Source organism: Oncorhynchus keta, chromosome 2 (assembly GCF_023373465.1).
Source record: "Oncorhynchus keta strain PuntledgeMale-10-30-2019 chromosome 2, Oket_V2, whole genome shotgun sequence".
In the NCBI taxonomy this organism is placed as follows: domain Eukaryota; kingdom Metazoa; phylum Chordata; class Actinopteri; order Salmoniformes; family Salmonidae; genus Oncorhynchus; species Oncorhynchus keta.
Genome location: NC_068422.1, coordinates 36,663,629 through 36,690,195, shown reverse-complemented (window position 1 = coordinate 36,690,195; position 26,567 = coordinate 36,663,629). Strand labels below are relative to the sequence as shown.

Sequence of the window (26,567 nt, the reverse complement as noted above, 5' to 3'; positions counted from 1 at the left end):
ACACAAATTAGGCCTCCATGGTCGAATTGCTACAGAGAAACCACTACTAAAGGACACCAATAAGAAGAAAAGCCTTGCTTGGTCCAAGAAACACAAGCAATGGACAAAAGACCAGTAGAAATCTGTCCTTTGGTCTGATGAGTCCAAATTTGAGAATTGTGGTTCCAATCTCCATGTCTTTCTCTGCATGTGTGGTTCCCACTGTGAAATATTAAGGAGGTGTGATGTTGTGGGGGTGCATTGCTGGTGACACTGTCTGTGATTTATTTTGAATTTAAGGCACACTTAACCAGCATGGCTACCACAGCATTCTGCAGAGATAAGCCATCCCATCTGGTTAGCGCTTAGAGGGACTATCATTTGTTTTTCAACAGGAAAATGAGCCAACACACCTGCAGGCTGTGTAAGGGCTATTTGATCGAGGAGGAGCATGAAGGAGTGCTGCATCAGATGACCTGGCCTCCACAATCAACTGACCTCAACCCAATTGAGATGGTTTGAGATGAGTTGGACTGCAGAGTGAAGGAAAAGCAGCCAACAAGTGCTCAGCATATATGGGGACTCCTTCAAGACTGTTGGAAAAGCATTCCAAGGAAGCTGGTTGAGAGAATGCCAAGAGTGTGCAAAGCTGTCATCAAGGGAAAGGGTGGCTACTTTGAAGAATCTCATATATAAAATATATTTGTTTCACACTTTATTCTACAATGTAGAAAATAAAAGCTTTTGAATGAGTAGGTGTGTCCAAACTTTTGACTGGTACAGTAGCTTGGACTGTAGCCTACAAAAGCCTATTCCTGCTATTTTCTCGCGATCCATCAAACACATTTGGTATGTTATCATATTGGTCTCGTACTTGTGGTCAGACTCGCTCAGGTGGATCAAAATTGAATTTGCGGCTTTTTTTAAAATGCTGATTTGACTGTCATTGAGAAAACAGAATCGTCTAAGATTCTTTTCCCCGCAAACATCCTTTCTGAATTTAAAAGTAATCCTCAAAGTAATCATCTAGTTTTTCAAACGTATCTGTAATCTGATTCCAGTATTTTTGCTGGTAACGTAACAAATTAGATGTAACCTGTTACTCCCCAACCCTGCTCCTCAATGCCATTGGATGAGTCACGGAATATATTCCAGTCTGTGCAAGCAAAATGCGTCATCCGACCACTTCCGTATTGCCGTATTGAGTGAGCCACTGGTACTTCCTGCTTTAGTTTTTGCTTGTAAGCAGTAATCGGGATGATAGAACTATGGTCAAATTTGACAAATGGAAGGCGAGATTTGTACGCGTCTATGTCTGAAGTAAAGGTGGTTTAGAGTTGTTTTCCCTCTTGTTGCACATGTAACATGCTGGTAGAAATGAAGTAAAACAGATTTAAGTTTCCCTGCATTAAAATCACCGGCCACTAGGAGCACCTCCTCTGGATGAGCATTTTCTTGTTTGCTAATGGCTTTATACAGCTCTTTGATTGCGCTCTTAGTGCCAGCATCAGTTTTTGGTGGTAAATAGACAGCTATGAAAAATATAGATGAAAACTCTCTTGGTAAGTATTGTGGTCTATAGCTTATCATGAAACACTCTACCTCAGGCGAGCAAAACCTCAAGATCTCCTTAATATTTGATTTTGCGCACCAGCTGTAATTGAGAAATAGACACAGACCCCTTGTCTTACCGGAGGCAGGTGTTCTGTGATGCTGATGCACGGAAAAAACAGCCAACTGTATTTTATCCATGTCATTGTATTATCCACGACTCTGTGAAACATAAGATATTACAGTTTTTAATGTCCTGTTGGTAGGGTAGTCTTGAACGGAGCTCATCCAGTTTATTCTCAATTGATTGCACGTTGGCCAATAGGACGGATGGTAAAGGCGGGTTACTCACTCGCCGACAAATTCTCACAAGGTACCCAAACCTACGCCCCCTGTATCGGCGTCTTCTCTTCAAGCGAATGATGGGGATTATGGCCTGGTCGGGTATCTGGAGTAAATCCTTTCGGTCCGAAAAATCTTTGTCCAGTTCGAGGTGAGTAATCACTGTTCTGATATCCAGAAGCTCTTTTCGGGCCATAAGAGATGGTGGCAGAAACAATATGTACAAAATAAGTTACAAACAACGCCCTCTCCTCCTGTGCCATTCTAAACCCTCTTCACCTTGATGTTGTGGGCTAATGTCATGTCATGTGGTGTGGGTTTTGTGTGTGTGTGAGAGTGTAGTAGAGTAGTGTGTTATATAGCATAAGGAGAAATATGGGATAAACTCAACCCTAGACCTCAAAGCCAGTTCAACTGCATTTTTTCATTGTTCCCCTCTAATCAGGGACTGACCTGGGACACCAGGTGTGTGCAATTAATAATTAAGTAGAACAGAAAGCCAGCAGGCTCCGGACCTTGTAGGCTAAGAGTTGAGTACCCCTGGTGTAGGGGATTAGAAAAATCACTGGAGATACACTCACATAAATACACAGACACTGTACTACACACAAATACACACATTGGCCACGCAAGCACACAAATAAACACAGGCGCTGTCCAAACATTGTGCACACACTGTCCTTATTAGATAAACAAATAACATCTCTGATGGGGGTATTTTAGAATGGGAACTAGACCCCAGACATTCTTCCCAGACACACGAGCAGAAGTCAAAGGTTTAAATTCGCTGATGGTATGAATGAATTAATTTGTGAATTGACAACTTTTACACATACCACTCTTCTTAACAAATCTGTAGTGAAGGACCTCATCCACCACCAATGTTTGATGATACCCACCTGGGTGTGCACGGTAGCCATTTTGTGTGACACATCATTTTTTGTTGAGCAGAGAGAGGGGCGAGATGAGAGGAGGAGGTGGGTGCAAAGAAGAGGGGTGAGAGGAGAGGGGCGGGCCATAGGTGCTCCACATGGGTAGTGATGCCTGCAGAGGCCAGCCATGCTGTGGCAGGGGACTGAGGGGAGGCATCTGGAGGCAGCCGCCCGGCCCCCCTGGATTCCCTTGAGAGAAAAGGAGGGGAGAGGAGAGGGACCATACTGATTTACTATCAGTGAAGGGCAATAATGGCTAAAGGAGAGCAATTACACCCCAATAATTCTGGGTCTTTGACAGAGTCATGGACCAAGGGGCTGGGGAGCCAGGGAGTGAAGGTTAGGGGGTGGAACGGTCACCCTGTTAAAACACTTTATCCTGACTGGGTGGATGTGGAGTTATTACAGTTTGTTTTTATATGATTGTGAATGTCAGGTCAATTTACTTAAAAATACATCTGTTTCTGATACTTGTTCTTATGCTAGTATTTGGCTGTGGTAATCATTGTACTGGAAGTTGCTGTGGAGGAGTGCATCTATAATAATAATAATAATATATGCCATTTAGCAGACGCTTTTATCCAAAGCGACTTACAGTCATGTGTGCATACATTCTACGTATGGGTGGTCCCGGGAATCAAACCCACTACCCTGGCGTTACAAGCGCCATGCTCTACCAACTGAGCTACAGAAGGACCACGTCCTGCCTGCTACACAATTGGTGAAAAGCTCCCATGTTAAACCCTTTACTGTTGTCTGGGGGTGGGATTTGTTCCATTCAATTGAAGCGTGCCTATTATTTTGAAAGGGGGGTTCTGTGCAAGTTTCTGTTGAATTCAAACAGCAGTGTGAAGTGTCAGAGGTGAGTGTTTCTTGGGGCAGCTAAAGTGTGGATAGATCAACAATCCAGTGCACTGTCAAAGGTCACTGTCACGTTTGTGGTGAAAGGTTCCCTCGGCCATGTGTTGCCAAAGTTCCATTAGCAATCTGATATCCCCAGTCCATTGAGAGGGAGGGGGTTGAAATGGAACATGTGCTAGAGGGAACAAACACACACCAAAAAAAATCGAAAACACACACACACACACACCTTGTTTGATGAAAAAGAACGATTAGGGGAGAAATGAGGGAGGACCGTCGGGGGAAATGGCTGATGAAGACTTTATTGATTAGAGAAGCTTCACTGATCCAGCGCTCAGTGTAGTAATTACACTACCCTCAACAAGGGCCTCGCGGTACAGAACAGCCCGCATGATAGGGTCTAGACCAGAGAGGGAAATACATAGTCAGGATGATGGTGTCATCATTCAACATTTCTCACTCACATTTAACAGTTCCACAGTATGAAAATGTATGCTCTCACTACTTACTGTAAGTCACTCTGGATAAGAGCGTCTGCTAAATGACTCAAATGTAAATGTTCAAATTATTTTTATGTTTTGCTGAATTACTTATAACAACTAAGTTATACATTGTGGATGTACAGTATAGTTTAAATTGAATGTGGAATTGTATTTGATCAATATTGTATTTTGTAATACTTTGACACATTCATACATCATGGAATAGTCAAGTTTACCAATACATAAGACCAGCCTCAATGGGACTGGGACGAGTCAGTCTGTTTAAGTTGAGGAATGGGAAAAGAGGGAGGAGAGATAGGGTCGCGTGGCCTGTTTGTGTGTGTGTGTGTCCAGGGGTGGGAGGGGTCAGGTGTAATGTTTTTTGTTGTGCAGGATCTGTCCTTCATTCCCATGAATAGTTCATCTTTCCCCGTCGTTCTCTCTCTTAACTCAGTCAACAACCTTTGACCTCTGTAGACATTCAGCACACACTGTGAGAGAGATGGGCTAGCTCCAACACAGGAACATGACAGAGGGAATAAAGCAGTCAGACAACTTAACGCTACCCCCCCTACCCCCCAAGACACACACACACACACGATTAATTTTAAAAAATCCCCCAGGAAATAACACAATAAAACTCCAAGACTCTGCCATATGAATCAACACACCTACCTTCCAGTATTGCATGGCTGATTTGTTAAATTAGTCTATTTGCACTGCCACCATGACAGTGGGTTTGTATTCAAATCAGAATGCTGTCTTTGCTTCAAACAAAGCAGAGACTAGGCCTTTGATGTCTATGTCATCTTGGTAATGCAGGTGTGTCCACTGGATAGTTACAGTACATATGCAATTGATTTACTCCAAAAGTTCACATCCAACAAGAGGTCAATCTAATGGATGATGAATTGGATACGTTACTTCTTCCTGTGTCACCCAATCACCGGCCATTATAAACCCAAATGGAGGACTATAGTGGCAGTTTCTGAGTAGGGTTTGGACTAGCTTAGACGTTCTGTCCCTCAGGGGTGCAGACACCAAGTTCAAAGGTCTTGAGTGTTGACCTTGAGAGAACACAGAGGTCAAGGCCACAGATTTCATTAGCACTTTGACCTGACTCAAATGACAGATGACACATGGATGAGAACATCTCTGATTAGTTTTCTATTGGTTGTTCGATGGACTAAACCAGTATGACCCAACAGTCAATCAGGTAACTCCTGATGCCTGCATTCTGATGAAATCTCATTCAAGGTTGAGAATTCAATGGTCTGGATAGTCCATGATAGAAGGAGGGAACGTCAGTATTGCATTGTCAAAGACACCAGCCACCCAAGTTACAGACAGTTCTCTCTGCTACCGAATGGAAAGCGGTACCGGAACGCCAAGTCTGGGACCAAAAGGCTCCTGAAAAGCTTCTACCCCCAAGCCATAAGACTGAACAGTTAATCAAATGGCTACCCAGACTATTTGCATTGACACTTTTTTTTGCACTGACTCTCATGCACTGGCTCAATGTACACTCACTGGTCACTGGACTCACACACTCACACATACTGCACTGACATTCCAAATCACGCACGCACGCACACACACACACACACACACACACACACACACACACACACACACACACACACACACACACACACACACACACACACACACACACACACACACACACACACACACACACACACACACACACACACACACACACACACACACACACACACACACACACACACACACACACACACACACACACACACACACACACACACACACACACACACACACACACACAAATAGACACACTTTCACACACTTCACACACGCTGCTGCTACTCTGTTTATTGTCTATCCTGTTTGCCTCGTCACTTTTACCACTACCTACATGTACATATTACCTCAATTACCTCAACTACATCATACCCCTGCACATTGACTCTGTACTGGTAGTTCTTATATATAGTCTAATTGTTGTTATGCTCATTTTTTCAACTCTGCTTTGTTGGGAAAGGGCTCATAACTAAGCATTTAGCGTTTAATTGCTAAATTGTAATTACTTCGCCACTACGGCCTATTTATTGCCTTACCTCCCTAATCTTACCTCATTTGCAGACACTGTATATAGACATTTCTATTGTGTTATTAACTGTACGTTTGTTTATTCCATGTGTATCTCTGTGTTGTTGTTTATGTCACACTGCTTTGCTTTATCTTGGCCAGGTCGCAGTTGTAAATGAGAACTTGTTCTCAACTGGCCTACCTGGTTAAATAAAGGTGAAAATAAATAAATAAATAAATAAATAAATAAATAAATAAAAAATTGAATGGTAAAGTCTACACCTGTTGTATTCGGCGCATGTGAGAAATTTAATTTAATTTAATTTAATTTGATATTGGATCCTCGATGCGAACTGGTCGACCGAACTGAGAGACACTGGACAGATGTCACCTTGAGAAGAACAGATACAAAATAGTCCTCTTTTATAATTCACATGTGATTGTCATTCATACACATTGAATACTTTACAATGATAATACACAACAATTCAGTGTCATTATTCAATTCCAGGTGCAGTTTTAGGACCACTGTAGCTACCCGATGACATAGTATTTGGCAAGGACATAGAAGCAAAAAAGAGACAACGGTCAATGGAGAAATATAAAGGGACAAAAACAATCCGTTTCTACACTAGATGGAGATAAATGTCACCTCGTCCCCAGACTTTACATCACGCATGCTCTGCCTCATACACCGATGCTCCCCTTCAGCAGCTCAACGATGACAAATTCCATCCCCAGTATTTATATTTCCTAATTGTAATTAGTATGAATGATCAATTGTGGTTAGTGCCTAATTGCCCTTCATAAAGACAGTTCCCCAGGTTTAAACAGGCCCATTTAAATAATGTAACTAATAGCTCTTGCCTTTATATGGCGGATACACACTGTTTGGTGCGCTGCAGCGTGATAGTCACTCGTTATTTCATGGGGCAATCGAGTGAAGGAGTGCAGGTGGCGTCGGGGGAATCATTATTGCTAATGAATTATGATGTGACCTTCTCAGAACAATGTTTAATCAATGCTAGCATTGACTGACAGTAGAGCCACCACAGCTGCCAGCTATTACACACAGACCTCTGCCTCTGGAAGGATGGCAGCAAGTTATCGAGCTCGGAACTGTGTGTGTGTGTTTACATAGCCACCTCGGCTACTGAACCGTTGCCAGCGTTTAACCTCACAGTTTAGCCGCCAAGCCACAGAAGACACAATCCATGCTATTTTCTACGCAAGAGTTGACATGAAATACTCTTTCATTTTGGTTCAGAGGGCATGTTACTTACAGAGGTAAAACATATAACATTGACTAGAGCCTTGACAGATTAATAATCTATGATCTAAATTAAAAGGTTTTGGAAGAGCGAAATTGAATGAGATGATGTACAATGACAACGAAAAAGCCTATGGGTAACCTATTACTATCAACATAGATGTATTGGAGCAGTGCCATTATTTCTGTCTGATGCCATGTTACATACCTGCAGTGGTGTGAGGCTGTACATGCCTGAGGAAAAGCATGAATATTTGTGTTTTCAGTAGGACAGAAGCCAATACAAATCAGGGCCTTCCTCATACATTGTCACTGCTGCTCCGGGGGGAAATGAGAGTGCATTGATAGAAAATGGTGACAGCTTTGCTTCTCATCTCTATGATCTTGCATATGGGGTCTGGCCCACATCTAAAGTGTTTTTGATCCCTACTTTATATTGTTCTAGTCTTATTGTGGTGGTCTCTAGACCCTGGTCCATTGCACTCACCTTGAAGGCTAGGTTGTTTGTTGTATCTACCCTGTTGAAGATACCCTGTTACTTGTTGTGGGGGATGCTTGGACATAAACATCTATGATTATTTAGTCAAATAAGTTGATGTTTTTCTATCTTTTTGTCCCCTTGTGGCATATATGTTGTTATCTCTAAACAGGACAAGTTGAACTGACCTTTACCTCACCATTCCTTGACTGACAGTGTCCCTCATTGTAATTTACCCCTCCCACCCCCTCACGTCGCCCTCCGTCCCCTCCGACGATAGTCAACCCCATTACAAATCAACCCCAACTTTACACATCTGCTGCCTGTCAGCATCTGCCAGAGGCACTCACCCGTCCCGGCCGTAATGAAAAACTCTCAACCCCCCCCCGACAGGTACAGAGGCCGTTAGGACAATTACTGGGCAATGCCACTGACCTTGTAGTCACAGTCAAACTAAAGCAGAGATCTCCAACTCCAGGTCTGGTGGTGCCCATAGGTGTGGTGTGGAGACTAGGCATAACCAAACCTGTGCTAATGGAAGGTGTTGTACTATATCAATCTCACTGCAGCCAACAGAGACATAGTGTTAGGGGAGGTCAAATCAAATCAAATTTATTTATATAGCCCTTCGTACATCAGCTGATATCTCAAAGTGCTGTACAGAAACCCAGCCTAAAACCCCAAACAGCAAGCAATGCAGGTGTAGAAGCACGGTGGCTAGGAAAAACTCCCTAGAAAGGCCAAAACCTAGGAAGAAACCTAGAGAGGAACCAGGCTATGTGGGGTGGCCAGTCCTCTTCTGGCTGTGTCGGGTGGAGATTATAACAGAACATGGCCAAGATGTTCAAATGTTCATAAATGACCAGCATGGTCGAATAATAACAAGGCAGAACAGTTGAAACTGGAGCAGCAGCACAGTCAAGTGGACTGAGGACAGCAAGGAGTCATCATGTTAGGTAGTCCTGGGGCACGGTCCTAGGGCTCAGGTCCTCCGAGAGAAAGAAAGAAAGAGAGAATTAGAGAGAGCATATGTGGGGTGGCCCGTCCTCTTCTGGCTGTGCCGGGTGGAGATTATAACAGAACATGGCCAAGATGTTCAAATGTTCATAAATGACCAGCATGGTCGAATAATAGTAAGGCAGAACAGTTGAAACTGGAGCAGCAGCATGGCCAGGTGGACTGGGGACAGCAAGGAGTCATCATGTCAGGTAGTCCTGGGGCATGGTCCTAGGGCTCAGGTCAGTTGAAACTGGAGCAGCAGCATGGCCAGGTGGACTGGGGACAGCAAGGAGTCATCATGTCAGGTAGACCTGGGGCATGGTCCTAGGGCTCAGGTCCTCCGAGAGAGAGAAAGAAAGAAGGAGAGAATTAGAGAACGCACACTTAGATTCACACAGGACACCGAATTAGGACAGGAGAAGTACTCCAGATATAACAAACTGACCCTAGCCCCCCGACACAAACTACTCTAGGTGATATTTGTATGGCGCATGGCTTGCCTCTGTTTGGTTTGCTTGGGGATGGGATTTTGCTTTGCACTCACATCAGAAAAGGTGCCAGTAGAATTGGTGCCAGTAATCCAGGGAAGTATGCTGGGTTGCAGAATTGTGGGAATAAGTTTCCTTGAATTTAGGGTTTTCTAAAAGCCATAATAAATCATACACAATCACTCACTTCCTGCATTTGTGTCTGCTTAGATGTACAGTGCCTTCGGAAAGTATTCAGACCCCTTGACTTTTTTCACATTTTGTTATGTTACAGCTTTATTCGAGCTGTCATGTGCCTTTTACTGAGGAGTGGCTTCCGTCTGGCCACTCTAACATAAAGGCCTGATGAGTGGAGTGCTACAGAGATGGTTCTCCCATCTCCACAGAGGAACTCTGGAGCTCTGTCATAGAGACTATCAGTTTTTTGGTCACCTCCCTGACCAAGGCCCTTCTCCCCAGATTGCTCAGTTTGGCCGGGAGGCCAGCTCTAGGAATTATTGGTGGTTCCAAACTTCTTCCATTGAAGAATGATGGAGGCCACTGTGTTCCTGGGGACCTTCAATGCTGCAGAAATCTGTTGGTACCCTTCCCCAGATCTGTGCCTCGACACAATCCTGTCTCGGAGCTCTACGGACAATTCATTCGACCTCATGGCTTGGTTTTTGCACTGACATACACTGTCATCTGTGGGACCTTATATAGACAGGTGTGTGCCTTTCCAAATAATGTCCAATCAATTGAATTTACCACAGGTGGACTCCAATCAAGTTCTAAAAACATCTCAAGGATGATGTAAATCAAGTATTTCTGTTTTTTTGTTTTATACATTGCAAAAAATTCCAAAAATCTGTTTTCACTTTGTCATTATGGGTTATTGTATGTAGATTGCTGAGGGTTTTTATTTATTTAATCTATTTTAGAATAAGGCTGTAACGTAACAAGGAGGCACAGTGGAGCTAACAAGTACCTCTGATAGTACCTAACACTCACTCATCCTCTTTGTGTGCTGCACTTTACATTGGGACAGAGGAGATAGGAGGACAAAAGAGACACAATAGCCAGTCAATGGTATCCCACCTTAAAATGTGACTCCTGCCATTAGACAAATGATCTGACATTTAGCAAACTGGGGCAGCCTCCCTGGTGAGGTAATGACTTTATTGGCCCTGGAAGGGAGATCCTGGATGGAAGCCTGCTCCCCACTGGCACCCCGGAAGCTCTGGCTAGGTCTGGGGTCCCTCTCTGATCTTTGGGTCTGCCCAATAGGCCAGCTACTGTCACCGTCCTCTGATGTCTACCTGGTCCCTATATGTCCCCGGGGACGTGCTTTGTGTCCTGGCCTAACGCACACAGATGTTTGGCTACTGGGCCCATTTACATCAAGTTGTAAACCTCCGGCGGTGCAGTGCTCTATTCATATGGAGTCCCTACAGTAATAGCTGTGCCATCGCCATGCCCATGCTACTGTAGACAGGCTACTCAGTTGAGGCTGCTTTAACAAACGTTTGACGATGTAACTACTATGGATCATGTCAGTCCACCAGACTACGACTGACGTATAGTGATAAACTACACAGGTCCAGGGAGGAAATGGAAAATGGGGAAGAATTTTGGAAATCATTTAACAACAGTGTGTAAACTTCATTTTGGTCCCCTTCCTCTCTAACAGACATGACCACAGTGTAATAGCCCTTCTGTTTTCCTCCTTCACCCATTAAGAGTGCACTGGTAGGACCTCACATACGTTTTGTGGTAGATATTGTCACGTGAAATTCCCACCCGGAAGCGAGAGCTAAGGAATTTTCATTCCAAATGATCCCACTCACTCTTTAACAGCGACATTACTGCCCTTGATTGTTTCTGCCTTAATAGAAAATGTCAGGAAAAGTTACAGTACATGCTTTTTACTTACCGAGAAACACATACCGACCGTTTTGTTCTAATTTAATCATTTATAAACTAAGATCCCACTGCACAGAGTAGATTTGGTTGATTTGTCAACTAACCTGAATTCAACGCGGAATCAACAAAACATTTCACCTTTCATGTCATTGGAAAAAAAGGCTGATTCCCTTATGTTGATGACTCATTTACATTTACATTTACATTTAAGTCATTTAGCAGACGCTCTTATCCAGAGCGACTTACAAATTGGTGCATTCACCTTATGACATCCAGTGGAACAGCCACTTTACAATAGTGCATCTAAATCTTTTAAAGGGGGGTGAGAAGGATTACTTATCCTATCCTAGGTATTCCTTAAAGAGGTGGGGTTTCAGGTGTCTCCGGAAGGTGGTGATTGACTCCGCTGTCCTGAAGCTTAGGGTGACGATTAATGCTCGATTGCCTAAAATAATACTGTACTGTAGTCTACTAAATAAAACTCTACTGTCCTGTACCGTACCATAATTGTACTCTTCTGTGCTCTACTGTACTAGACTGCGCCGTACTGTACTGTGATCTTCAAGCTGGTGAAGCATTGCCTAGACAGGCACTGCACCAGGATTTTCTCTCCCGGTGTTAAGGAATGCTTGACCAATATGTGGGGGTGCTAAGAAAATAGTTAATGACTATTTACAAGTGCATTTATTCCATATGCATAATCAGACAACTGTGCATTTGTAATCATGTTTTGGATGAAATGTCTATCACAAAGTCAGAAATGAAAGGAATAATATCCACAGTACAGCTTCAAATCTACACACACACTGCCCACACCCAAATCCCCCAACACACACACCAGTTAAGTGCGGTGAGGTCAGTGGCTAGGTAAGCACAGGCTAATATCAAAGCCAGATTTACTCACCAATAAACCATTACATTACATTACATTTAAGTCATTTAGCAGACGCTCTTATCCAGAGCGACTTACAAATTGGTGCATTCACCTTATGACATCCAGTGGAACAGCCACTTTACAATAGTGCATCTAAATCTTTTAAGGGGGGTGAGAAGGATTACTTTATCCTATCCTAGGTATTCCTTAAAGAGGTGGGGTTTCAGGTGTCTCCGGAAGGTGGTGATTGACTCCGCTGTCCTGGCATCATGAGGGAGTTTGTTCCACCATTGGGGGCCAGAGCAGCGAACAGTTTTGACTGGGCTGAGCGGGAACTGTACTTCCTCAGTGGTAGGGAGGCGAGCAGGCCAGAGGTGGATGAACGCAGTGCCCTTGTTTGGGTGTAGGGCCTGATCAGAGCCTGGAGGTACTGAGGTGCCGTTCCCCTCACAGCTCCGTAGGCAAGCACCATGGTCTTGTAGCGGATGCGAGCTTCAACTGGAAGCCAGTGGAGAGAGCGGAGGAGCGGGGTGACGTGAGAGAACTTGGGAAGGTTGAACACCAGACGGGCTGCGGCGTTCTGGATGAGTTGTAGGGGTTTAATGGCACAGGCAGGGAGCCCAGCCAACAGCGAGTTGCAGTAATCCAGACGGGAGATGACAAGTGCCTGGATTAGGACCTGCGCCGCTTCCTGTGTGAGGCAGGGTCGTACTCTGCGGATGTTGTAGAGCATGAACCTACAGGAACGGGCCACCGCCTTGATGTTAGTTGAGAACGACAGGGTGTTGTCCAGGATCACGCCAAGGTTCTTAGCGCTCTGGGAGGAGGACACAATGGAGTTGTCAACCGTGATGGCGAGATCATGGAACGGGCAGTCCTTCCCGGGAGGAAGAGCAGCTCCGTCTTGCCGAGGTTCAGCTTGAGGTGGTGATCCGTCATCCACACTGATATGTCTGCCAGACATGCAGAGATGCGATTCGCCACCTGGTCATCAGAAGGGGGAAATGAGAAGATTAATTGTGTGTCGTCTGCATAGCAATGATAGGAGAGACCATGTGAGGTTATGACAGATCCAAGTGACTTGGTGTATAGCGAGAATAGGAGAGGGCCTAGAACAGAGCCCTGGGGGACACCAGTGGTGAGAGCACGTGGTGAGGAGACAGATTCTCGCCACGCCACCTGGTAGGAGCGACCTGTCAGGTAGGACGCAATCCAAGCGTGGGCCGCGCCGGAGATGCCCAACTCGGAGAGGGTGGAGAGGAGGATCTGATGGTTCACAGTATCGAAGGCAGCCGATAGGTCTAGAAGGATGAGAGCAGAGAGAGAGAGTTAGCTTTAGCAGTGCGGAGCGCCTCCGTGATACAGAGAAGAGCAGTCTCAGTTGAATGACTAGTCTTGAAACCTGACTGATTTGGATCAAGAAGGTCATTCTGAGAGAGATAGCGGGAGAGCTGGCCAAGGACGGCACGTTCAAGAGTTTTGGTGGGAAAAGAAAGAAGGGATACTGGTCTGTAGTTGTTGACATCGGCGGGATCGAGTGTAGGTTTTTTCAGAAGGGGTGCAACTCTCGCTCTCTTGAAGACGGAAGGGACGTAGCCAGCGGTCAGGGATGAGTTGATGAGCGAGGTGAGGTAAGGGAGAAGATCTCCGGAAATGGTCTGGAGAAGAGAGGAGGGGATAGGGTCAAGCGGGCAGGTTGTTGGGCGGCCGGCCGTCACATGACGCGAGATTTCATCTGGAGAGAGAGGGGAGAAAGAGGTCAGAGCACAGGGTAGGGCAGTGTGAGCAGAACCAGCGGTGTCGTTTGACTTAGCAAACGAGGATCGGATGTCGTCGACCTTCTTTTCAAAATGGTTGACGAAGTCATCTGCAGAGAGGGAGGAGGGGGAGGGGGAGGAGGATTCAGGAGGGAGAAGAAGGTGGCAAAGAGCTTCCTAGGGTTAGAGGCAGATGCTTGGAATTTAGAGTGGTAGAAAGTGGCTTTAGCAGCAGAGACAGAGGAGGAAAATGTAGAGAGGAGGGAGTGAAAGGATGCCAGGTCCGCAGGGAGGCGAGTTTTCCTCAATTTACGCTCGGCTGCCCGGAGCCCTGTTCTGTGAGCTCGCAATGAGTCGTCGAGCCACGGAGCGGGAGGGGAGGACCGAGCCGGCCTGGAGGATAGGGGACATAGAGAGTCAAAGGATGCAGAAAGGGAGGAGAGGAGGGTTGAGGAGGCAGAATCAGGAGATAGGTTGGAGAAGGTTTGAGCAGAGGGGAAGAGATGATAGGATGGAAGAGGAGAGAGTAGCGGGGGGAGAGAGAGCGAAGGTTGGGACGGCGCGATACCATCCGAGTAGGGGCAGTGTGGGAAGTGTTGGATGAGAGCGAGAGGGAAAAGGATACAAGGTAGTGGTCAGAGACTTAGAGGGGAGTTGCAATGAGGTTAGTGGAAGAACAGCATCTAGTAAAGATGAGGTCGAGCGTATTGCCTGCCTTGTGAGTAGGGGGAAGGTGAGAGGGTGAGGTCAAAAGAGGAGAGGAGTGGAAAGAAGGAGGCAGAGAGGAATGAGTCAAAGGTAGACGTGGGGAGGTTAAAGTCGCCCAGAACTGTGAGAGGTGAGCCGTCCTCAGGAAAGGAGCTTATCAAGGCATCAAGCTCATTGATGAACTCTCCGAGGGGACCTGGAGGGCGATAAATGATAAGGATGTTAAGCTGGTTGACGAAGTCATCTGCAGAGAGGGGAGGAGGGGGAGGGGGGAGGAGGATTCAGGAGGGAGAAGAAGGTGGCAAAGAGCTTCCTAGGGTTAGAGGCAGATGCTTGGAATTTAGAGTGGTAGAAAGTGGCTTTAGCAGCAGAGACAGAGGAGGAAAATGTAGAGAGGAGGGAGTGAAAGGATGCCAGGTCCGCAGGGAGGCGAGTTTTCCTCAATTTACGCTCGGCTGCCCGGAGCCCTGTTCTGTGAGCTCGCAATGAGTCGTCGAGCCACGGAGCGGGAGGGGAGGACCGAGCCGGCCTGGAGGATAGGGGACATAGAGAGTCAAAGGATGCAGAAAGGGAGGAGAGGAGGGTTGAGGAGGCAGAATCAGAAGATAGGTTGGAGAAGGTTTGAGCAGAGGGAAGAGATGATAGGATGGAAGAGGAGAGAGTAGCGGGGGAGAGAGAGCGAAGGTTGGGACGGCACGATACCATCCGAGTAGGGGCAGTGTGGGAAGTGTTGGATGAGAGCGAGAGGGAAAAGGATACAAGGTAGTGGTCAGAGACTTAGAGGGGAGTTGCAATGAGGTTAGTGGAAGAACAGCATCTAGTAAAGATGAGGTCGAGCGTATTGCCTGCCTTGTGAGTAGGGGGAAGGTGAGAGGGTGAGGTCAAAAGAGGAGAGGAGTGGAAAGAAGGAGGCAGAGAGGAATGAGTCAAAGGTAGACGTGGGGAGGTTAAAGTCGCCCAGAACTGTGAGAGGTGAGCCGTCCTCAGGAAAGGAGCTTATCAAGGCATCAAGCTCATTGATGAACTCTCCGAGGGGACCTGGAGGGCGATAAATGATAAGGATGTTAAGCTTGAAAGGGCTGGTAACTGTGACAGCATGAAATTCAAAGGAGGCGATAGACAGATGGGTAAGGGGAGAAAGAGAGAATGACCACTTGGGAGAGATGAGGATCCCGGTGCCACCACCCCGCTGACCAGAAGCTCTCGGGGTGTGCGAGAACACGTGGGCGGACGAAGAGAGAGCAGTAGGAGTAGCAGTGTTATCTGTGGTGATCCATGTTTCCGTCAGTGCCAAGAAGTCGAGGGACTGGAGGGAGGCATAGGCTGAGATGAACTCTGCCTTGTTGGCCGCAGATCGGCAGTTCCAGAGGCTACCGGAGACCTGGAACTCCACGTGGGTCGTGCGCGCTGGGACCACCAGATTAGGGTGGCCGCGGCCACGCGGTGTGGAGCGTTTGTATGGTCTGTGCAGAGGAGAGAACAGGGATAGACAGACACATAGTTGACAGGCTACAGAAGAGGCTACGCTAATGCAAGGAGATTGGAATGACAAGTGGACTACACGTCTCGAATGTTCAGAAAGTTAAGCTTACGTAGCAAGAATCTTATTGACTAAAATGATTAAAATGATACAGTACTGCTGAAGTAGGCTAGCTGGCAGTGGCAGCGTTGTTGACACTACACTAATCAAGTCGTTCCGTTGAGTGTAATAGTTTCTACAGTGCTGCTATTCGGGGGCTAGCTGGATAGCTAGCAGTGTTGATTACGTTACGTTGCGTTAAAAGAACGACAATAGCTGGCTAGCTAACCTAGAAAATCGCTCTAGACTACACAATTATCTTTGATACACAGACGGCTATGTAGCTAGCTATGTAGCTAGCTACGATCAAACAAATCAAACCGTTGTGCTGTAATGAAATGAAATGAAAATGTGATACTACCTGTGGAGCGAAGCGGAATGCGACCGGGTTGTTGAGTGCGGAAGTTCTATTCAGTAGATGTTGGCCAGCTGTTGGCTAGCTAGCAGTGTCTCCTACGTTAAGGACGACAAATAGCTGGCTAGCTAACCTCGGTAAATGAAGATAATCACTCTAAGACTACACGCTCTAAACTACACAATTATCTTGGATACGAAGACAGCAAAGACAACTATGTAGCTAGCTAACACTACACTAATCAAGTCGTTCAGTTGAGTGTAATAGTTTCTACAGTGCTGCTATTCGGTAGACGGTGGACGTTTGCTAGCTGGCTAGCTGCTGGGCAGATAGCAGTGTAGACTACGTTAGGACGACGAAATACGAAGTTGCAATAGAAGTGCTGACTGTTTCACTTTGTTGTCCTCTTTCTTTTCCTTTTTCTTCTGTCCTTCTTTTGTCCTTATTTTGTCTTCCTTTCTTCTGTTAACTAGATATTTTTTGTTGTTATTCTTTGTAAGCTAGCTAGCTTCTTCCAGGTGAGTCCCTAGCAACTGCTTAGCAACAAGTAAACAATTCTGCTAGCAATTCAGCTAGCTAAGATAACTGTACAATTTTATGAAAAATAGTTACTTTTCAAATCCAATCAGTTTTCCATGTTGATTCAATATCATCATGTTTCATTTTTTATGTTGAAATGACAGTGAAATGTTCTTGCCCAGTGGGACATGACTGTTCAAGCCAATGTGATGCATATGCCATAGCTTCAGTTAGCTCAGATGCAACTTCTGATGCAGTTGTGGCATGTGTATAACAGAGAAAGAGATTTTGTTAAACAATTCATACTTTTTTTACTCAAACAGGTAGGGGTCAAAATTATAGACACCCCTGTTTTAATAGGCATATATATATGCATGCTTCAATTTTGATTGAGATAAGCAGAGTAAGGTTTTTACATGACTATTGCATACTGCCACAATCAGTTTAATATTGAATTATTACTGTGCATGTAAAGTACTCACTATAATTCAGGCAAGTCAAATTCATTCAATGGAGGCCTAGTGTCGTTGTTTTTTCCGTTCAGTTAGGACCTGGACAACCAGGCGAGGAGAGTTATTTACCTATTAGTGACCTTAATTCATCATTCAAGTACAAGGGAGGAGTGAAAACCCAAAGACACTTGGCTCTCTGTGGATTGAGTCTGACACCTGCTGTAAATGGACAGGCTCATCATAGGTGGGGCCGCTTTGCCTAGTTTGAAATAGTTTCATTCGCTGCATTGAGCCTGGTTCATATTTTGCACTTGCGTATCGCTAAAACATGTTGTGTGGGTATTAACTTGGGGTAAGCCAGATAGGAAGAGGCAAAGCGAGGGGATTCACTCTCACCAAAATCTGTCCAAAATGGAAACTTATTGGGTTTATAAACTAGAGCAGAGACATGACCATCTCGTCACTATATACAGATCTCTGGGTAAACTCTGCCCATTTGGGCTTGTCTGCATAATTTGGCACTCGCATACCTTGAACTGAAGGAAGCTACCAAATGGGCACACACGGGTTGAATCAACATTGTTTCCATGTCATTTCAATGAAATTATGTTGAACCAACGTGGAATAGAACTCTAATTGAGCTCTGTGCCCAGTTGGTAGCTAGCTAGCAAAAACAACCTGACAAATGTACACTAATTTTCCAATTTGGAATAATGTAACACGCTGTTTGAACCCAGCTAGCAATGAGGAATCGGCCCAGAAGCGGCCCTCTTCCGGGGGGCCGGAACTGATTGAATCGGCCTGGAATCAGGTGTCGGACTCGGCCCGGAATCAAAATGAATGACTGCCCAGAATCGGCCCGTTTCTGTCAGAAGCGGCCCAATGCAAATTGAAATAAATGTATACAAAATTACCCAATTTAGTCATTTTAAATATTACTATTATACATTTTAAACCTACAAATTATACCCATCCAAAAAAAACTATTTGTGTCGGACGAAACACCATACACCAGTTGCTTGTGTATGCGCCTGGCCCGCCACAGGAGTCGCTACAGCGCGATGGAACAAGGACATCCCGGCTGTCCAAACCCTCCCCTAACCCGGACTCCTCATGGGTCTCCCGGTCACGGCCGGCAGGAGTCTCGAATCAGCATCTGTAGCAACGCAGTTTGCACTGCGATGTAGTGTCTTAGACAGCTGCGCCACTCAGGAGGCTCCAGCTACAACGTTTTTAATGCTTATCAAGTATCAAAAAACTAAAATACTACTTAAACAGGCCTCTTAAAGAATTTCATTTAAATGTAAATTGTATTTTTTGATCACAGAAACATTGGGAAAATATGGAAAAATAAATGATGAAATGTTAATTATATAAAGCAGCTCGTGTAATCATCTGCCAGAGAGTAGCCCCAATCAGCCCGAGCCCCAAGTAATACATTTGGGCCAGATAACTATCACTGGAATCGGCCCGAGCCCCAAGTAATACATTTGGGCCAGATAACTCACACCGGGATCGGCCTGAGCCCCAAGTAATATATACATTTGGGCCAGAGAACCCACACCGGAATAGGCCCGAGCTCAATCCCTGCATCCTAGCCATAAGTAATACACACGAAGGCGGCCCGGAATCGGGCCACATGACGTCAGCCGAGTCTGACTTTCAGCTAAGTGCCCCGACTCTCAGCTGGAGAATGGAACGTCAACTATAATGAAAGTTGCAACACACACACACACACACACACACACACACACACACACACACACACACACACACACACACACACACACACACACACACACACACACACACACACACACACACACACACACACACACACACACACACACACAGTGTTTTACCGTTGTTTCCTAAAGGTGACAAGAGACTAACATTTCTAAGTTTCTAAATAATTACTGTGCCTATAATAGGGTAGTAGGAGGTAACTGCCCCCCCCCCCCCTTTTAAATCACATAAAGACCACAAGATGTCACCCAACTCTTTCCCTGGCTGTCACTCTTCTGGCTGATCAAAAAATGTCCTCTGTGTCATCACAACTTTTTGAGAAATGTCAACAATTTTTTTTTGGTAAGCTGATCTTTTTTTTCCATTTGGAGAGAACATTTTTTATAATTGTATTTGTTGGATGAGGATAACTCGCACCCCCTACTAGGGGGCTAGTTACCCCTTAATGGTTATGAATGTGTTTCTACCTGTCATTTAGACAATGACTAGCCCAGTTAGCGCTAGTTTATTCTAATTCACTAGCAATAAATGCTAGCCAGCTAGCAAGTTATCATAAGCTGTTAGGAGTACTAGCTAGCAACCTTACTACCAAATCGTCTGAGGCAAAATACATAAAAAAGATAACTTAATTTCAGTTTTAAATGTTTTGACTAGTGACTGATATCTTTACAGTTAATGCAACTTTATAGCCTTTTAGCTATTTTACACAGCTTTTTATGTCATATAGCCAGATAGCTATCTATGTTTTTAAGAGATAGCTTTTCAATTGGCATCCCCCCCCCCTGTTTTCAGTCACAGGTGGGGACTGGATTAGGTGTGAGCAGTGCAGGAGGTGGGCTCATGAATTGTGTTCCAATGCTACTGGAGGTAGCTTTATTTATGACCTACAGGTACAAATTAGAATCGTGCAATAGCAGAGCATAAGAGAGTTGCCACATCAATGTGACACTGAGTTAAGTAGTTAAGTTATTGTTATTAAATGTTATTTTCCAATGTTATTTAATGTTATTATTTATATTCAATTCCAATATTATATAAAACATTTTTTTAAAAATTAAAAACAACTATTGAAAATCTTTTGCTCCTGAATGTAATTTTAAAGACTGCTTGCATTGAAACTCTTTCATTATTCAAATCATATTTAGTGCAATTGTACATAATGGATTGTATGGAAAGGAACAACAAAGAAAGAAGAAAGAAAATGAATGTGCAGGTGAGTTAAAAAGAGGAACATTACATCACATCTCCTCACAGTGTGGATATTAATGGAGACATGTGCAACACCCATATCCCCCATATTTTATTTAAATCATTAATGCTAATGCTAAATTGTAATTATTTCACCTCTATGGCCTATTTATTGCCTTACCTCCCTACTCTTCTACATTTACACACAGTGTACATAGATTTTTCTATTGTGCTATTAACTGTATGTTTGTTTATATTGTAATGACCTGACTTGATCATGAAATACCAATTGTCCAGACAGAGGATTGAGTTTACGCATTGACGGTTTATTAACCCAACTTTACACAGGCTACTGTTTGGCCACAGCCCACACCTTCTCTTGTGAAGCCCAGACGTAAGAGAAAGAACAATGGCTAAACCTGGTATTAACTTCCAATGCTCCATCCCCCTGCCCAACCCCCCTCCACGCCACTCCGCCAAACACCAGGATGCCCGGCATCAGAACATTCCAGGCATTTCCATGATTGGCAGATAGCAGATTGATTGGCATGTCGTACACCGCGAACACTGGGTACTGGTAAGTACAACACAACCAACTAATAGCCTAACACATAACACACAGTCTGTGCGGTTCGCTACAATATTTAACTCTGTGTTGTTGTTTTTGTTGCACTGCTTTGCTTTATCTTGGCCAGGTCGCAATTGTAAATGAGAACTTGTTCTCAACTGGCCTACCTGGTTAAATAAAGGTTAAATAAAAACTATATATAATGAATTAAAATAAGACAACTAAACTTAGCTTTTAAGTATACATTATTACATAATTTCTAAATAAAACTGATTAAATGGGGGGGACAGCCCCATTTCTAAAAACAACATGTCATGAAATAACTAAAAAAGTGTAAACTGTAGCTATTTATTTCCCTTAATAATTTATTTGTGTAAGCATGACCTTCATCCACATACCAATTTTAGTTACCCCCTAGTTCCCTAATTAACTTGCATTCATTATTTCAATATCATGTAAAATATATTTCTAAAAGGGCCTATCAAGCAATAATACTTCTAATAGGCTACATGTTTTCTATGGCTTGGCCTCCTAACCGAAGCGACGCATTGTAATGATTTCCAGTTTTATCAGTGGGGGACACTCGCTGGGAATATTGATCCAGTGATGGCTTCACCATTTCGGTCATAGGCATCAATGTTTAAAACAATCCTATGTATGTGCATTCAATTCTATAGAGCAGATGTGTCAAATCCAATCCACAGAGGACCGAGAGTCTTCGGGCTTTGGCTTTTTCCTTTCAATTAAGACCTACACAACCAGGTGAGGGGAGTTTCTTACTAATTAGTGACCTTAATTCATCAATCAAATACAAGAGAGGAGCGAAAACCCACAGACACTCGGCCCTCTGTGGAATGAGTTCGACACGCGCTTCAGAGGCCATCGATTGATTGTGAACATGAACATATCACAAAACCAGAGTACATAATCAGACAACATACATACTGCGTTTGCTCATATTGTGGCGCAGACCTGCCTGTAATCATGTGGATCATATAGTTACTTTGTATAATATACAATCCACATTAGGATATAATTAGAATACAGGACTGTTGGGTTATCCAAAACTATTAGTATTGGAAATCTATTCCAAACAAGCCAAACTATGTACCTATTACATGCGTAATGCTGAATGAGGTCTCGCTTTATTTTTTTGTCGTGTGCACTGTGCATAGGCTATCTTTGTGTCCCTTTTGAATACAGCAACAGCCAAATGTGCCTACATGGCAAAAATGACTAAACAACATTTTAAAACTCTCAAACACTCAAACTTTTTACAGATAATAATAAAAAAACGAATTATAGAGGGGAAATCGAGGATTCTATCACCTATTATTTAAATTGCAGCAGAGTCGCTCGTACAGTTGTATTTAGCAACCTGTCACCTATTCACTTTCGGTAAAGGGTCGGATGTCATTGGATTTAATAATATGGGTGATTATCGACGAACGTTTTACACCAACTACAAGAGGTTGTGTGAAACGCTTAACGTGGCTGTCACGTGGGAGCCAGAAACCGCGTCTCTTCGAATCGAGCGGAGAGGACAGATGCTTTAAAGCTCTCACTAACCTCCCTCACCGACCACTACTTGTCCAGACTGACAAAGACATCTGAGGGCAGGTGCACTTTGTGTGACTGCCATTTGAACGTTTAAAGTGCAGAAAGTATGCCAAGTGCTTACCCAGACGCGTAATATCAAGCGCGAGTTCCCACTCTTTGATCAATTTAGAGGGATTACAAAGGATGTTGGATTCCAAGGATTCTAATGTGAAAATGACATCTAGTCATAGGATTTCTTTTTCTATAATTGACATATTGGACCCAAATAAATTTAATAGCAAGAACAAAAGCGAACTTTCTCCAACAAAGGACCAGCTTCCTTTGCTGAACGCAGGACTGGCACATTTAGAAGCGGACACTGGCGCAGATGGAGAGGAGCCACTTAAGCGCATGGAAGCAGGTAAAGATACCACAAAACTACAGACAATAACGCCGTTTTTAATTTGGCTATATCTTCTGTTCTTTTTTGTTTTAATGGAACATTGTGGATCAAACGTATGAAGCCAATGTAGTGTGTTTTATTAATTCAGTTCAGAATAATGTGTTTTGCATTATTACATGACTTATGTCCATATAATTTATTTTGAATACAAGGGATAAAATACATACTATGTCCATAGTTTACACGATATAGGCCTAATAGCCAATATAAGAAACCCGTATAGCTTATTGGTTCACTGACCAACTAAGAGTGGTTATTTTATATCAGATCAAATGTTGTCATCTCTTTATGACCTTCCCTTAATTTCCAAGGGCTAGGTTTCCTTTTAAGAAACCCACAAAGGGTTGCGCCCACAGCCCGATGTGTGATTGGCATTGGGACAGACTGGCCAGATAATTGTTTAAATCGTTCCATTGAGGATGCCTTCGCTCGCTTTGATCGATATCCCATTACTGCATCCTGCATATCTCCCTCCAGCACCTTGCAGGTACAAACTTCAAACCACATCCATGTCTGATCCTAAATATCGCTCGATTAAAACTTCCCTTTAAATAGATGACATTTATCGATCCACCCACAAATATGAAACTCCATTAGCACGTCATGGGTAGATGGTGGAGCAGGATTTAGCTGGGATTTCTCTCCGCAACATGACATTTGAGGCGATTTGTGATTTATAAATGATTTAGGGATTAGAAGCCAAGCCACCATAGTCCCCTTCTTAACCCTCGCTTCGTTCCACTCGCACAACTCCCATATTTTAATCAAACACATTTTACAGTTACGCTATTAGGTAGGCCTATTTTCGACTTTTTATAGGTGTTAAGGATTTCACACATTGGAAATGTTCAGTCATTATGTTCCATTTAAGGGATCATACTTTCTTTTTTTCATTCTTTATGCATAGATCTCAAACAAGCTACTGTAAACATAGTTTAAGTGGGAGATATGGCTCTAGAGAAGAGGGGCACACAGGTGGCACTGTCCATTCAGCACCACTTTCCACTTGGCACATGTATGCACTTCCTCATCAACATGCTGCCGCTTTTTGAGATCTTATTTCCCCATGTATGAGATCAAAAACATGAACATTTGCAGGGAATTGGAATAGCTCTTGAAAAGCACATTTACAGTACTAACGTTAATGTCTGTGTTCACAGGCGAACACACAAAGACTGACCGCTCAAGTAGCGAGGATCTCAAGCTCCAGGTAACTGCCAGCAACCCACTTTTAGTACACTCAGCGACTGAGCCAGAGGAGAAAATAGAGGGGGACGTGGACAGCATCAGCAGCAGCGCCGAAACTTCAGCCACCCATGACCACTTGCCCCACAAACGGCGGCGCTCGGATCTTGGTTGTGCCAAGCCGCGACGCGCAAGAACTGCCTTCACCTATGAACAACTGGTGGCTCTGGAGAACAAATTCCGCTCTACGAGATACCTGTCTGTGTGTGAGAGACTCAACCTGGCTCTGTCCCTCAGCCTCACTGAGACGCAGGTCAAGATCTGGTTCCAGAACAGAAGAACCAAGTGGAAGAAACAGAACCCGGGTGCGGACAGCACAATGCCACCCGGGCCCAACTCTTTGGTCAGTATCAACCCAAGTCCTGTGACTTGTGTGTCGAGTTCAGCCAATTACCAAACGTTCCCGTCTTTCAGCTCTGGGAACATGATCTTTCATACTGATGGTGCGGTTCCTTTGTCGTCCACTGGAGGGATGTTACATCCCTTCTTACCCAATGGTTACCATCTCCAGCCGTCCTACTTTACTCCACATTTATGAGACATGCCCTGCTTCATCTACTGCGACTTGGTCACATTGTGATTGTAATTATTGGACTCTCACAAAAGTGTAATTTTTTAAAAGGGTCTGTCCATAGACCTAATGACAGACATCAGTCTTCTCCCTTAAATTATTTGTTAAGATGATGGAGAAAAGTCTTCTGAAGGAGCCTGATATGTAAGGCTTCTTTTCAGATATATGGGTGGTGAACAAGACTATTTGTCATTAGTATATCTGACGATGTTGATACAGCTGCTATTCATCGAATTCCTCTGCAGCAATGTAATACGAAAAAACTGCTGTATGTAGAGTGTATGTACTATAGAGATTGTCGGCAAGAATAGGGAACTTAACCAATATCCTGTTTTCTCTTTCCCTGTATTTGAATCTGTAAGGAGCAAAATGTGGCATGATAAAACACTCATCTCTCCTTGCTGTAAATTTGTAGGGTCTCACTCACGTGCTTTCGCTGTTCACATCTTCCAATCTTGAAAAATCTTAAAAACATATGTACAACATATAGTCCTAATATATTATGAATTATGTTTTTTGTTTTGGGTGGTTAGAAGCGAGATGGAATTAATTGTGCAAAAAAACCATAGATAATTTAGACTGTCACAGAATGAACTACGATCCTTGATGCCAAGCTGGTGAAGGAGGTTTAATCGCAGATCAGATTAATTTGACTCGATTCTGTATCTCCTTCAGGCCAGCATAGCTCCATGTTATTGATGTCAAACATTTAATTTTTACATCACTACAAAAAATATTTAGTTTGCAAGGACTGACTCAATTGCTCAATTCAGGATTTAAGAAATATATACAGTATATTACTAGGGTGCATGTTTGTGGTGATGATGCACTTGAGATGAGTGTTGTTGAAATGCATTTTGGATCACAAAAAGGTTGATTATTTTGTTTTAGTAAAAGAGCAGCTCTGTTTAGTGCAGATAATTGTTTTTATCAACGATGCCTCCATCCAATAAATTCAGAATGTTTTTCATTGACTGCCATCTCTTGGATAAAAAAGGTCAGACTTCAAGGGTTCTACTACATACATAAGCACTCGCAGAAATATGCTTCAACTACACACTATAACCACAGAGAGTCGCCATCTCCTCACGTTGTGCTGTATAGCTAATAAGTAGTGAGTGCATGAAGACCAAACACTGGTTCAACCCCAATTCAACGACATATCTTGGTTGCACAACACTGGTACTACTGAGCACCTAGTTTGTATGCTAGTAATATTGGTTATCTAATAATGGTTTGTTGACCGTAAATACACAAGTTCAACTGAAATGTATGTATGTCAGAGTAAATGCATAGGCACCTTTGTGTTCAGTAGCCAGAGTCAACTTCCATTTAGTTTATTGTATTACCGTGTGCCTATGGTTCTATTTAGTCCCTTTCCCTCATGTCTGCTTTATTTTGAATTGATTTACTTAGTGATTTAATATTTATTTATTCATAGCTTGTGCTGTGTTTTGGTTGACTTACTTAGGTGACTTCCTTTCCTTTGAATTCGTTAACCCCTTTTGAGTGCTCGTCTTGTTGTGTGAATGAGGGAATGAGTGTGTTAATTAGGGACCTGAGCCACGACCCCTTCAGCTGAGGAGTATTGGGGTTAATGATCTGCCCCTGCACAAAAGCAGCTCTCCGACAATGTTCAGCAGAGA

At 43.8% G+C, this 26,567-nt stretch overlaps 1 protein-coding gene and 1 long non-coding RNA gene across 2 annotated transcripts; both read left to right on the top strand.

Annotated features, from left to right (window-relative positions):
- Positions 1-8,597: 8,597 nt before the first annotated feature.
- On the top strand, positions 8,598-9,400 carry LOC127910938 (uncharacterized). Its single transcript, XR_008076964.1, has 2 exons — positions 8,598-9,206; positions 9,303-9,400. It is a non-coding gene; the product is annotated as an uncharacterized LOC127910938 (long non-coding RNA).
- Positions 9,401-24,249: 14,849 nt separating this feature from the next.
- LOC118361255 (NK1 transcription factor-related protein 2-like) lies at positions 24,250-25,856 on the top strand. The gene has a single exon (XM_035741049.2). It carries the CDS (start codon positions 24,250-24,252, stop codon positions 24,886-24,888), a length of 639 nt encoding a protein of 212 aa, XP_035596942.1. The 3' UTR covers positions 24,889-25,856.
- Positions 25,857-26,567: the final 711 nt, after the last annotated feature.

Coding starts and splice junctions, on each gene's coding strand:
- LOC118361255 (XM_035741049.2), top strand. CDS start 24,250: ATGTCTGTGTTCACAGGCGAACACACAAAGACTGACCGCTCAAGTAGC.